This window comes from Opisthocomus hoazin, chromosome Z, assembly GCF_030867145.1.
Source record: "Opisthocomus hoazin isolate bOpiHoa1 chromosome Z, bOpiHoa1.hap1, whole genome shotgun sequence".
NCBI classification, from domain to species: Eukaryota; Metazoa; Chordata; class Aves; order Opisthocomiformes; family Opisthocomidae; genus Opisthocomus; species Opisthocomus hoazin.
Genome location: NC_134454.1, coordinates 26,032,406 through 26,047,428, shown reverse-complemented (window position 1 = coordinate 26,047,428; position 15,023 = coordinate 26,032,406). Strand labels below are relative to the sequence as shown.

At 43.3% G+C, this 15,023-nt stretch overlaps 1 protein-coding gene across 3 annotated transcripts in view; it reads left to right on the top strand.

Annotated features, from left to right (window-relative positions):
- The window catches only part of SLC24A2 (solute carrier family 24 member 2), a 120,292-nt gene extending 110,543 nt beyond the window's left edge, over window positions 1-9,749 (top strand). For all 3 annotated transcript variants that reach the window (XM_075411806.1, XM_075411807.1, XM_075411805.1), the window contains 2 exons: window positions 272-438; window positions 2,526-9,749. In XM_075411806.1, the coding sequence (XP_075267921.1) occupies window positions 272-438; window positions 2,526-2,775 (417 nt within the window). In that variant the 3' untranslated portion in view covers window positions 2,776-9,749. The remainder of the gene's footprint in view (window positions 1-271; window positions 439-2,525) is intronic.
- Window positions 9,750-15,023: the final 5,274 nt, after the last annotated feature.

The following is a 15,023-nucleotide window of genomic DNA, read 5'->3' as shown; positions in this document are numbered from 1 at the left end:
GAGCTGTGGTTGTTCTGCCCACAGGACCTGATCATTCTGGTAACATCAGAGCCATCAGTAACCACTTGTCAATACCTACTTGTTCTATTTGACAGTCTTTCTCCTGAAGAATGTGGAAATCTGTGAAAACGGGTAATTCTCTGATCTTGCCTGTATTCTCTAACCTAGTTGGCAAGCTCCAGGAAAATAATACTGGTTAAAGAGGTTTACAGCAGAAAAAATTTCTTCACCACAGGACATTTTTCTGCTGTTTTTGCTTAAACCCTTTTAGGTTGGAGAGACCATTGGTATTAGCGAAGAAATCATGGGATTGACTATTCTAGCTGCTGGCACATCCATTCCCGACCTTATTACCAGTGTCATTGTAGCACGCAAAGGTCTGGGGGACATGGCTGTATCCAGTTCTGTTGGAAGCAACATATTTGACATCACAGTGGGGTAAGTCCTCCAGCAAGAAAATTGTGTGTGTTTTAACAAGTCTTTTGTTCTTAGCATGTTGCCATGGTTTTGCCAAGGTGTTGCGTTCATCAGTTTTATGCCATTGATGCTTAAAAAGGAGCGTGATGCAAATATGCGTGGGATGTTACTATTTCAAGTGCTCAAAAGTTTATAAACATTTGCATGAAAGAATTGTTACAGCTTTGTTGCCTAGTTCTCTCTTTGATACATTGCAGAGCTGCCTAGTCAAGTGAATTGCACTTAAAAAAGTACGCAAGAGCGTTGCTCCAAGAAGGAATTTCTGATGCTTTTTATGAGTTTGTCAGGTTGCTGTTGTTTGCTAACGTTACTACTCATTGTGCTTATACTAAAGCTTTCTTTGTAAATGATGATCAGGAACAATTCATTGCCTCTCCAGTATTGAACATGTTTGCTGTAATAAAAACAGAATGTCATTGGCTTGTGTAGCTCGTTTAGGCTGTTGTTGACATGTGATTTTTTTATATATCTGGCAAGTCCCAGATTACAAGCCAATTCTCTGTTAACACAAAGGACCCTTTGTATAGCTCTGACAATGTGAAGCAATGTAAGATTGTGCCGAAATGTGTTATTTACACTTTACTGCTTCATGGCAGCTCTAGGATAATGGTGTGTGGCATGCGGTTCGAATTAAAATTTGTTTTTAACCTTTTGAGACCAAGGTAGATAAGGTCCAGAAATGTTGTAATCTATGCCTCAGTATTTCAAAAATGTACAGGAAATGCACAGACAAACTCTGTCTCTATTCCCACATTCCCATCTTTAACACAGGATGGAGACACTGAGAGTCATGTCCATACTCTCAGTTTCTCCATGTTCGGCTGTTTCCTGCTATCACAGATGCAGAAGAATCGGTCTAGCCAGAGTCACAGTCCCAAACAGCCTAGTCATAGAACAGATCGTTGGTTTTGCTGCTGAAAATATATCAGCAGCTGCACAGGTACAAAAAAGGGTTCCTGAAGTTAGAGTGGATGGTAAATGGCTTTTTAACTCCGTCTGTTATCTAGTGGCAGTACCTTTGGACAGAGCAGAAAAACTGAGACACTTTTTTCTATTAATCCAGAAACATGGAGTGTTTGAAATAACATCTGTAAGCAGCAGACCTGCAAAATATATGAAAATGTTATTCACTACCATGTTCTTCAACTTAGAGCACGTAGGATGCATCACAAAACTTTTCTCTTTTGCAATGCTTTCTTACTCTTCTTAAAATTTTTAGTCTTCCTGCCAATAGAAATGTTGTTCTCCTGTACCAGTATGCTAGACCTGGTGTATTTACAACAGAAATGGTGCATTTGAGCTGTAGACTGATGTAGTTAGTTCTGAGGCTATAATAAATTCTTCTCTGTTGAGCTGCTTATTCAAAGTCTGAATGGTGTGAGCTTCTGACAGCTCTCTTCATGCTTTCTAAGCCTGCTAAGCTCCAATCAGTGGCTTAAATATTTATTTCAGCTTGACATCTTCCAGAGGGATGTTGCCTCATTCTGTGGCATCAGAGATGAGAACTGCAGTGACAGCAAATACACAAACAGAAATTAAGCTGTAGTTCAGTTGAAGTTCACATTTTAACAAGGGTTTATACAATAAATGTGGATCAAGGCTTTTAAGGGCCAAATTTTGGGCGCAGTGGCTTGCAGAGTCCTGGTTCTTCATGGCAAGGACATCTCATTACACTACCCGCCCTCCTGTCATGCAGGCTCTTGGAAACAGAGTGAAAGCAGATTCTTCCACAGATGGTCTGAAATCCAGAAACAAATGAAAGGGGTCTTCCAGCTCACAGACAGGATACCAAGTGATTTGTCAGCCAATGGAAATATAATTCATCAGTGTAACTGGTGGAAGAGCGGAGAGCCTAAATCCCATGTGTTCTCCCCAAGAACCACGAGCAAGCTGACAGACTTATGTGCATATTAGAAGAGCTGAAACTCTTCCTGCCTCACTTTATGCAGGAAGACTCTGGTTGTATTTTGAAATGCCTCCAGAAACTTTGTAGTGGCCCTTTCTGCACCTCTTCAATGTTTCCAATTTATTTTTCTGTTTCTTAACAGCCTTCCTCTACCGTGGCTCCTGTATGCTGCGATTAACAGCTTTGCCCCAGTGACAGTCAGCAGCAATGGGCTGTTCTGTGCCATTGTCCTCCTCTTCATCATGCTGCTCTTTGTCATCCTTTCCATCGCTTTCTGCAAGTGGAGGATGAATAAAATCCTGGGCTTTCTCATGTTTGGGCTTTATTTTGTGTTCCTGATTGTCAGTGTTCTCCTGGAGGACAAAGTGATCCAGTGTCCTGTCTCCATCTAGTGGAAAGTGCTGTTTCTCGAGAAAAGAAAAACAAACTATATATATTTATTCAAAATAATATATATATCAAAATGAAACAGCAAAAAAAGCCACAATGGAAATCTTCTATGAGAATAACCCATGGATTTTTAAATTCCCTCTCCCTCAATTCTAAAAGTGAGAAATAACAAAAAGGATACAAAGGGTGGATCTCAGAGCTGAAGAATGACCGCTGCTGGACAGTGCAGTCACACGTGAAGGGCTGAGTCCAGCTGTGCTGAGGTTGTCTTTGTCTGCTGCAGAACATCCTCCGTGCTCAGTACTGGAGATGCTGGGCACGCACGGAAACGGTGAAAGCTACTGCTTCTCCTATGCCTATGGTACCTACCTGCAGACTTCTCGTTCTCTGTAGTAGTATACACAGACAGACACACAGCGTGCAGCGTACTCAGTTCTTAAAGCTCTCACCTTCTAAGGGGAATGCTGATACTAACTATGAGGAGGGACCACTCGATACACACCCTGGTATGGGATTTTTCTGATAATCTGCTGAAACTCTTGAGTGTAAAGCATATACCGAGTGCGTGAGTCACCTACAGGGAAGAGCCTGCGCATCTCTTCGTATGAGGGGGTTTATATGACATGATTTCAGCAAAGCCAGGGAGTTCATCAGTGTTTTGATCCTCTGCATCACAGGTCTGTAAAGGCAATCAACAGGATGTTAATGGTGATTTATTACATCTTGCAAAACTTCAGATTCCAGAAACTCTGGCTCTGGCACTGAAGGGACCACGCTGCCAGGCCGTTTTGTAACCGGTGCAGATTTTCATTGCATTCACATGCGAAGACCAGAATGGGGATACTCTTTCTTCTCTAATAGCAACGCAGCATGCAGAGATCGTAGAACTACTACGTGAACACATCATTTTTTCTAATGCAGCAATACCGACAACAGTACCAATGGCTTTCAGATGCTGTTATCATTACGAGTTTGCCTTTTCATGCCAGAAGAAAAAGGCTAATTTACTTATGCATAGTATTTCATAGAGGAAATAGAAGTAGTTGTAAAGTTGCAGCCTAATTGCTGAAGTGGATATATGTTTTACAGGCTATCTTTCGCTATTACTTGGAGTGTAATGACCTTCACAGCTACATATAGCCATCGCTGGAAGACATCCTCAGCTGATGTAAAAAGCTGGGGCAGTTCATATTTGCTTTTGTAAATCTTAAAACTAGGTAGGAGAAACTAACGATTTAAATATAGTGGAGCTGCAGGAAACCTACATGAAAAATTTTCAGTATTTCTGGAAGTGTGAATGTGTAAAGAAGCCCAGGAAGGAGTGAAAGTGCAGTATTCTTTTAGTGAAATCCTGTGAGAAGGATAAAGGCCAAACGAACAAAAAAATGAGGAAAAAAGCAATGACGTGTTCATCTTTCCTGTAGTTTGGATGATTAAAAAAAAAAAATGGTAGGACTGGAATGGGTGTTAAGGAATTATTTCAGATAATCGTCTTTTGTTTGTTCAAGTCTTTTGTGCAGTTAGAGTTCATGAAATTTCAGCACATTTCTGTGACCTGTTTCAGCATTGTTTTGTATTCATATTGTGCTCACAATGGCAATGCCGTGCTCACAGCTGTGTAGCAGAAGGCTCAGCACATTTTGTCGTGTCAGTTTTTCTGTGTTCCATGCTGTTTGCTTCTCACTCATCCTCTTTGTCCTTTACTGTTTTCCTGTTATATGTGTTTGTATATAACAGTATCTGGTTAGAGAGTAAGGACTTGACAGAAAACAATGGTAGAGAAAACAGTAAAAAATACATATTAAAAATTACTCAAATGTTAATATTATTGATATCATGAAGAAAAAAGTGAGATACTAATGAACAAAAGTAAGAAAACTAGAAGTTACAATGTCTGCTACTCATGTCTTGTCCTAAGGTATTAAGCCCTAGCTACATTCAGAATCAATATTTGATCTTAACCTTACATTTGCAACATCTCTTGCTTCTTAGTGCTTTTTAGTGTGAGCTTGTCTCATTGTGAGCAAAAATTTGTCTCTCTATTTAAGATCCTTCATTGCTCCAAAATTGTCCCCTGCCTTAATAATAGTGCTGCCCACCTGTTGGCACTTGGTTCTACGTGGGTACAGAATAGAAATTTCGGTATATAAATACCCACAGTGCCCTCTACTGACAAGAACAGCAGTCTTGCAAAAGCAAGTCTGTAACCCAAATGCTGAGCTCAAATGAAACAGGTGTCCCAAAATACAGAGCTGAAGCCACAGTGTAATCTGTTCCAAAAGAGTCACCAAATGCTTTTCTTTCTGATGATAGTGCTCAGAACAAGTGATCCTTTCCCAAGTGAGCAGAATAAGACAGAGCAAAAAAGAGGCTCTGCGAGATGATGATAGGTCTGTGTATACGGGCACTTACAATACAGAAAGATGCCCAGATTCACTGCTCTGACATTTCAAATCAAGAAACCAATGAAGGGTAAGAGCCTGATCTCTGTTCAGTTCGTTACTCTTTTTTTGTTTTGTTTTGTTTTGGATGAGTTCATGGCTAGAATGATGTAACTCCCATGCTGGAAAGGAAAAAGCCCTGCCTGACCTTGAGAGCTGTAAGAGCATCCTGGTGCACTGTGCAAAGTGAGGGCAGCAGCAGCAGCAGGGACTGCTGGCTCACTGAGAGCAGGCAAGGAGAAAAGGGTAACCGATCAGAAGTCCTACACACTGGGGATATTTCATTCCAAAGCCTGAAGAAAGAATTTTATGTGTAAGGCTAAGGTCTGCTATCCTGCAATGGCATTTGTATACTGTCTTAAAATACATCTGACTCATTTCTTTCCCGTGTCTGCTTGCCCCTGTCAACATATTTGTTTTGGAAGGTATTAAAAGTAGTTTTTTCCCCTTAGGAATGAGACACCTCATGGCTCCCACTGCCTTGCACCTGCTGGGCAGATCATTATTCAAGTGGCTGAGTAACTGTGCTTTCAGTGGCAGCTCAGCTCCAGAGGCAATAGGAGAGATTTCAGCTGTATGGTGCTTTCTGTGGGGTCTGGCTGTGAAAGCTGGTTGTACTTACTGAGGAAGCTTTGTACGTAGCCACTGGTGTGAAGTGTTTCAGGATGCCTGCACGCTGATGTGCTCTTTGATTATAAGGCAACAGCTGTGCTAGCAGAGAAAAGCGAGGAATGGGATGAAGGGAGAGGCATGTCCCCTTATTCTGTGTCGGAGGAATTCAAAAATCTTAAACTGGAGTGCTGAGAGAACAGCTGAGAGCTGCAGCAACCCAGTGACTGGATGTCCATAAGCAGTCCAGGCGTAATGCTGCCAAAAAGGCCCACCACTTGCTAGGACACTTCTACTTTACATTGACAGCAAATTTCCCAGCATAAAGTCTTTCTCATTTTTCATAACTGTATCAGTGTGGGATCCATGAACATCTCTCAGCATTGTACATCTACAAGTCAAACTTAAATTTCTGTTTTCTTCAGTCAAAGTTCTGAATGACTTCACTAGGATCTGGTTCCACAAACGACCCAAATTCTACAGCAAGTTGGTCGGCATTGAGGCCTCTTCCACCTGCCTGTAAGCCTGTGTTCATTTATGCAATTGATGCTGCTGTCCACATACTCCTTATGAAGCATGAATCAGTAATTAATACAGAAATTGTTGTTATGATGAAGATCCTGTTCTAGCGTACTGTTTTTAGGACAACATCAGGTTGGAAACACAGTGAGGAAGGTAAGAATGCACCTTCAGGTTAAATAGCCAACTCTCTGTGGTACCAACTCACCAATGTCAGACATAATTTTTGGAAGGGATTTCCAGTAGCATTTGCTTAGGATCGTGGGTAAGATTGTAACCTGTTTTAAAGATTTTCTGCACTAACTTCATTGGAATTAAAGAAAAGAATGGGCCCCATCAGTACAAAATACCGTTGGAGTCCTACAAGTACTTGCTGTTTTCCGCTAAAAAAAAAACCAACAACAACAAAACTGTTTTCCCTCTGCAGAAGCCACCATCGTCGAATCTGTAGGGTAAATGCTATAAAAGCGTGATAAAAAGTGTGATATGAGGATGATCTCCCTGAGAACTACATGTAGACGTGGAAAAATCTTTCAGCAAAGCTCTGTGTATTTTAAATTAACTATTCTACTGAAAGATAGTGCTTTCTTGTATCGCAGACAGGCTCTCTGTGTCTGTATGCCTCTGCTTATTTATTCAATTGATGTGGCTGTCTGCACAATCTGCACGAAGCATAAAGCACAGTGAGTGACAGAGAAGCTTATTTAGATGTCATTTGATGTTTATAATGGCAATGAACCTACCATGTAATTTCCACATATGCTACTCTGAAGTAGTTTATGGTCACTGTCACTCATGGTACTGTTGTGTGTGGATATGAAGGTCCACAAAGCAGTAGGTTAAACATGGTTAATCCAAGTACTGTAAAAAATAGATGCTTAGAAATATTCTTAATGTTTGGGTGGTTTTTAAGGGATTATTTCTCTGCTTGTCTTTTACTTCGTTACCTATTTTGCGAAAAAGGGGATATACAATGTTTTTTAATTGTTCTTCTTTCAGCAGTAGTTCCCTTAAAATAGCATCTTGTGGTCCATATAACTTCTGTTCTGAATCAAATATGAGTCTGTATCAGATGAATTTATTTAATCTATAACAAAGAAATAATCCCTTCTCCAGGAACGGTCCCACTGAAATCTGGAAGATTTCTGACATTAGTTTGAGCAACACATAGATTTTTGTCTTAGGATCCCGTATTTCATAAATGCACTTGTGTAGCAAGCATAATTGTCCTAGGAGCTATGTAACAAAGAGAAAAATTGCATCCACTTGTATTCTTGGAAACCATTTTACCTCTTGTAAATAACAATGCCACAATTAACTGAGAAAGAAGCACTGTTAGTTCATTTGAGCAGTTGATTCTTGTTTTCCTGATACTCCTGGAAAGTGTGATGCAAGAACTTGCAGCTGGAAACGTATCTGCAGAAAGTGATTTTGAGATTAGCAAATGAGATAGTATGCACTCAACAGTGTGGAGAAGAGTCCTGCTCCAGCCCTCCAACAGATGTGGGTTTCATTCCTGGTTGATGTTAAAATGACCGTTCTTGGATCTGTTGCCATCAGTTACAAGAATATCAGTATTGAGACATCTGTGATTTCTACTGGGACTGGGGAGAGTAACTTCCAGAATGAAGTTATGCAATTCAGGGCACCCATCCAATACAGAAATCGTATATGGATCACAGCCCCATAGTCCAGGCACGTTGTCCTGTAGATCTGCTGTGTGTTGCTAGGTGTTGGTGTATGGCATCTCAGGACTTGTCTGCCTGGATGGGTGCAGCAGCTAGTTTGTACGTTCCCCTGCCTGTGCTCCTGCCTGGCTGGACATAAGCCATGTCTTCTCCAGAAGCCATGTAGTCACATTAGTGTGGCACTGAGCCCATGCTCCCAGCCAGCCGGATGCAGGTCAGCCCCAGCCTAGAAGCCATGTAACCACTCAGAGCATGGGTGGAACAGACACACAACTGGCCAATGATTCCTACGTGAGCCATAAGTGGCCTAGGACAAGACTGAGTAAGAAATTATGTAATTCGACATTGGTAAATGAACTGTACATTTATGTAGATTTATTGTAAATTCACCGCGCATCAGACACAAAACCAATCCAAACAATGAAATTTGTATGCATTTTTAAAGACCTTGCACTTTACTGGTTTTTTTTACTTTTATTTTATGTCACATAGTTGTCTTAACGCAAAAAGAAGCCATAAAAACCCAGAAGACTAGTATGGGGTTTCTAAATAAGGGGATCATTAATTTCAAAGTAAAGAATCCATTTCATGTCTCTGTTTAAGGTATAATGTAAAATACTGTCAAATAAATGTACAGTAAAGCAGGATCTGGTTTTGCCTTAGTGAAGCTGTGAGTAAGTCAGGCGGAGTTTGCTCACACTCTTGAGCTTCCCTGTGGGACGGTACAAAATGCTGCACGCTGCCCTTGCGGCAGGGGGTCAATTCTGCCATCGTTGTTCACCCCAGAAGAAGGAATACAATGCTTGCAGAGTCAGGCCCATAGAAGCAATTAAATCATCCTGTTACTCTAATGCTTTCTCCCACTGAGATCACGGTACAGGAAGCTCCTCATATTTTAGTAAGTTTATAAGAGATGCGTTACTTCTGTCATGCCTGCTTTAAAGAAGAGTTTAAGTTTTCAGGGTCAGGCTATCCAACAGAAATCAACCATTTCTTTTAATCCCCCATAAAATTAAGTAATGCCAAAGGGGGATTTTGCTTGGTGTTGTGTTCATTTCCATTATCAAGATCTCTGCTACACAGTTTTAATTTTGCAATCCTGACTCTGGGGAGTTGATTTACATGAGTAGAAATTATTTCTGTCACACAAGATGGCAAGATCAGGCCACTGTATTGTCATGTGAAAATAATAGTAGCATGTTATAACTGACAATCAGATGCTATTTTTGTAATAAAGCTTTTTTAGCTTGTTTGTTTGACTTTGTAATTTTCATACTCCTTCATTTTTCATTTTAAATTTATTGAAAGAAAAATCTGAAGAAGTCCCCCATCTTACTCATTTCAAACTTAAAAAAAAATACATTGCCATGGAAGCCAGTCCAGGTAACCCTTTGAAAATTCCAGTTTTTCTTGTGTGTTTATGTGTGTGGATCATTACTCCCTAGATGAAACACTTGAATCTCTGAGTCGGTGTATTCTCCGTGAATGTAAGTTTGTATATAGTATGAAAGTTACCTTTATTTGTAGATAGGCTCTTGGAAATAATCCCTTCTATCAAAGGTCTTACTTCACTGTATCTACAGAATGGTTCAGTGTGGTGTGTACACTTTCTCACCTTATGATATCAACACAGAGCTCTTCATATAAATAACTTTATGTAATTGAGTTGTCTAAGTGTGAATAACAATAACAACAATAAATACTAATAAAAAGACTTAACGGCATGTCATTTTGCTCAATATCTTCTGTCTTAATTGTCTTGAACAAGCTATGGCTCTGAAAATAGGGTTTTAACTACCTGGTCTGGGCTGAATGATTATCTGCAGTACTACTCTTCATTGTAAGTGTTCAGGCAGCATTCACTGCCTCTTGCCATGTCACAGTGCTACCTGCTGTGCATACACAGAGCAAGAAAGACGTCTGTGTTCCAGTGAGCTTAAAATGTAGCTAAACAAAAATTGTTCATCTGCAGCCCAACGTGAATACACTGGACGACAGCTTCCTGGAGCTGTGTATGTCTGGAGCCGTGTGGTCCCGTTTGGGCCAAGTTCCCCTACATTTCCTTACTGACATGTTTGCTCACATGTTGGTCTGCATGGCATTCTTCAGTTTGACACCTTCTCATTTAATCTTCAGGCTGCACAGTCTGTCGTATTAGGATGCTTAGGGTTTTTTTAGTCTGGGACCTTGAGTTTGATGCTGTATTCCAGAGAGCAGGGCCAGAGGGGAAGACTACGACGGAAACTGATAAGAAAATTATCAGTTACAATTTATGTCTAAAAGGACACTTAATAGGCTGCTTTCCTTCCTGTCCCTCTGCAGCCCAGAAGAAATGGTTTTGTGCACTGTTTCAATTTGGTGATAGTGAAAAAAACACTGCCCTCTCCCTCCCGTCCCCAATTATTTGATATTCTTGGTTGCTAACTGGAATGAAGGAAAAAGGAAACTACTCCCAGAATTTTCTAAGCCCCTGTGAGGATCTAGACCTTCTCTTGTCATCATGTACTGCCTGCCTTGACACCATGTCATATTGCTGGTCAGAATTTGCTTCCCACAGCAATGACCAACTCTTGCTAATTCGGTATCTGCATTTTCTTGATTAAGGGATTGTAGCCTGATCCTTTGTAGCTATGAGATATTGCTAGCCAAAATGAGCTCTAAAGAGCTTGACTTATGTACCTCATGACATGCAAGATTATTCAAATAAAATTAGTTTGAGTATTGGAAACACTAGCTCCTTCCAGGCTAACATGCTGTGCTGTTCGGCATTTGTGCCTCTGTCAAAAGAGTCAGTAAACCCATTTTCTGTTATATTTTATAGCTTATTTTTGAAACAGTTATTTGCTAAAATTCAGTTTGTACCTCACTTAGAGCAATGATTATCAGGAAAGCTCTTCTCAGAAACAGACTGAAAAGCAAAAATTCCTTAAGGTTTGTTACCATTAATAAACAATTTTTCCCCAAAAAAAGAAGTTTCCTGGACACCCTCTCCCCACCACTGCCATCTGTCCTGCTAAAAAATGGTTTAAAACCTGCCAAGGTGTTGTCCTGAGAAGGGCAGGGGCAAGCATGGTAGAGTCAAACCTGACCTGTCCTCAGCCCCGTTTTTACTGCCCTGGGCGCCTCCACACAGTTGTCCTCCCTGGTCCCCACAGTCCCCAGCATCCCAGATAAATGCTGTCACAAGGGCTGCCCCACCAGCTGAAGGCAGGCGATGCTAAGGGCATGAAGGTCTCAGACCCTTTTATGCCTCATGAGGCTCGGACAGTGGGAAGGACCCGCATCTAGAAGGAAATCCACAGCCCTGGATAATGGGCTTGAAAGAGTCACAGTGTAACTCACGTTCCCTGCTTGAAGTTTTTGTTTTATTTGTACCTGGGATTTTCACCCTTTTCCATCTTAATTAGTATCCCAGTGGGCCACTTGTGCTTCTGTGACCTCTCACACCCCCAAGAGTACTGAGTTCTGAGGGAGCTGGCGGATGTCATTGCTGAGCAATTCTCCATCATCTTTGAGAGGTCCTGGAGGACAGGAGAGGTGCCCGAGGACTGGAGAAAAGCCAGTGTCACTCCAGTCTTCAAAAAGGGCAAGAAGGAGGACCCAGGGAACTACAGGCCAGTCAGCCTCACCTCCCTCCCGGGAAAGGTGATGGAGCAGCTTATCCTGGAGGTCATCAACAAGCAAGTGGAGGAAAAGAAGGTTATCAGGAGTAGTCAGCATGGATTCACCAAGGGGAAATCATGCCTGACCAATCTGATAGCTTTCTACGATGGCATGACTGGCTGGGTAGATGAAGGGAGAGCGGTGAATGTTGTCTACCTAGACTTCAGCAAGGCTTTCGACACGGTCTCCCATAACATCCTCCTAGGGAAGCTCAGGAAGTGTGGGCTGGATGAGTGGTCGGTGAGGTGGATTGAGAACTGGCTGAATGGCAGAACTCAGAGGGTTGTCATCAGCGGCGCTGAGTCTAGTTGGAGGCTGGTAACTAGTGGTGTCCCTCAGGGGTCAGTACTGGGCCCAGCCTTGTTCAACTTCTTCATCAACGACCTGGATGAAGAGTTAGAATGTACCCTCAGCAAGTTTGTTGATGACACCAAACTGGGAGGTGTGGTAGATACACCGGAAGGCTGTGCTGCCATTCAGCGTGACCTGGACAGGCTGGAAAGTTGGGCAGAGAGGAACCTGATGAAGTTCAACAACGGCAAATGCAGGGTCCTGCACCTGGGGAGGAACAACCCCATGCACCAGTACAGGCTTGGGGTGGACCTGCTGGAGAGCAGCTGTGTGGAGAGGGACCTGGGTGTCCTGGTGGACGACAGGTGAACCATGAGTCAGCAGTGTGCCCTGGCTGCCAAGAAGGCAAATGGGATCCTGGGATGCATTAGGAGGAGTGTGGCCAGCAGGTCGAGGGAGGTTCTTCTTCCCCTCTACACTGCCCTGGTGAGGCCTGATCTGGAGTACTCTGTCCAGTTCTGTGCTCCCGAGTTGAAAGATGAGGAGCTACTGGAGAGAGTCCAGCGGAGGGCTACAAAGATGGTGAGGGGACTGGAACATCTCTCCTACGAGGAGAGGCTGAGGGAGCTGGGCTTGTTCAGCCTGGAGAAGAGAAGGCTGCGAGGGGACCTTATAAATTCTTACAAATATCTGAAGGGTGGGTGTCAGGAGGATGGGGCCAAGCTCTTTTCAGTGGTGCCCAGTGACAGGACAAGGGGCAATGGGCACAAACTGAAGCACAGGAAGTTCCAGCTGAACATGAGGAAGAACTTCTTCCCTCTGAGGGTGACGGAGCCCTGGAACAGGCTGCCCAAGGAGGTTGTGGAGTCTCCTTCTCTGGAGATATTCAAGACCCGTCTGGACAAGGTCCTGTGCAGCCTACTGTAGGTGAACCTGCTTCGGCAGGGTGTTTGGACTAGATGACCCACAGAGGTCCCTTCCAACCCCTACCATTCTGTGATTCTGTGATTCTGTGAGAGATGTGTGGGTTTTGCAGGCAGAAGAGTGCAGCGCAAGGGGATGACGACAAGGCAATGCCCCTTCGGGGACGTTGCCGGCGCTGCCACCAAAATGAAGTGAATTTTATTCCTTGGAAAGCACTACCCTTTTCTTTCTTCCCTGCAAAAGATCTTCATTCAGAAAGCACTGTGACAAGTTACACAAGATACACACAGCACTTGGAAAACTGAGAAATGATTTTGGCATCACTGCCATCCCCAGCCCTTAGTACTCCAAGACTTTTGTCACAAACGCACAAATTTCTCTACTTTTCTGCTCCTCTAGTCCTTCCCCTTGCATAAAAGTATGTTTTATTTGTTTTCCTATTTAAAATTCTGGAGTCTTGACTCTGATCACAAATGGATTGCCCCATATTCTTCTTGCCCATTCAACATATTATGTATAATTACTTTCTACAAGTCTCTCCTACCCAGTGCCCTGAGATCCACACACTTGAACCAAGCCATATGGCTCCCCGTCTAGACTGCCCATGCCTTGTATCAGAGCTGCTCTTCTTAAAGCCTTGAGTTGATATTCTCCTGCCCAGATCTCCAAAAGATGGAGTCCCTTACCAGCCAAATGCCCTTGGCACCCTTGATCTGTTTCTTCTTATTAATGCCTTGCTCTACTGTGGTTTCTGTGGGTCAGCCTCTCACTGGACTTGTCCTGTGGCTCCACATGTCCTCTCACTGCTCTGCGAGGAGGTCTGACCACTGAGGCGTGTGCCTGGGAGCCACAGGCTAGGTGTGAACTAACAACAGACCTAACAACAGGCCACGGACTGCTCTCTGGCCTGTTTGTGATGAGGAACAAGATCAGCACAGTGCTCACTAACACCTGGATGTCTAGCTTGAATGTTTTTGTATGTCTCCGTTGCCAGTGGTCAAATCTTCCCCAGTCGGTGTAACGTGTACAAGATACTGTCCTCACTGGGTGTTGTGTAAATCATCTGTCATTCAAGTTCTGATGGTCTGATGGTCTGACATGTGACCAGGCGCAGGGCACAGTCAAGCGTTTGCTAAGCAGCAAACTATTTACATGTGCCTGGCCCTTTTTATCCCCTTGCCCCCCTATTTTCCCACTCTTGTTCCTCCCAAAATCACCTAAATCCCTCCCCTTGGTTCCTGCCATAAAGATCCTATAATAAGCCCTGTGGGAACTGCTCTTCCCCCGCGTCCCACCGTACGTCCCACCCATAGGCAGGAAGCCCTTAGTCCAAAAGTGATCCGGGGAGCTGGTCCTCATGACCCATCCAGATGGGTTTCACGCCTGGACACCGGGGCTGGTGGCTCTGCTGGGACAGCCCTGGCAGGGGCCCAGGCAAGGTGGCTGCTCCTACTTGATCCAAGTCCTCCTCTGGGCTTGTGCAGACAGGACTTGGATGGGCTGGTGGCCCTGGGAGTAGCCCACATCCTTTTCTGTCCTTAAGTATGGTCCCGTCCCATTCCGTTCCATCCAGAAAGCTCCTACAAGGATCGCTGGACTGCCTGCTTTAATCACAACTATCATTCTCCTCAAAAACTTCATGTTTCACCCCCTCACTTCAAACAGAAAGTTAACATGGCCTTTTACAGTTGAACATTATTTCTCATGTTATTTCCCACTGAGCACCGGGATGACAGCTCCTAAGTCGAGGCCCGGACAGCAGCTTCCACTGACTACCTGCTGAACACAAAAATGAGCAAGGCTGTCTTCTCACCTGCTGATCTTCACACTTGGGAGGAGCCTTCCATACAAATCTGGCGGCCTCCCTTCCTTCCCGAAAAACCTTGCTGTGCTGCTCAAAGCCGTGAAAACTGTCGTGCTCCTGCGGCAGCGAGGTCACTCTTTCTCCGTCTCGAGTCATTTCAAGAAATTTCATACATTTCTTTGTATTCCCACCTGTCTACAGCCATCTGCTGCCTTTTATCTTGTGAGCATTTTGGCAAAGCACTGATTATTCCTTTTTTTTTTTTTTCCCCTCTGAATACCTGCTCTGAGCTCACTACCCCTGGAGTCCAT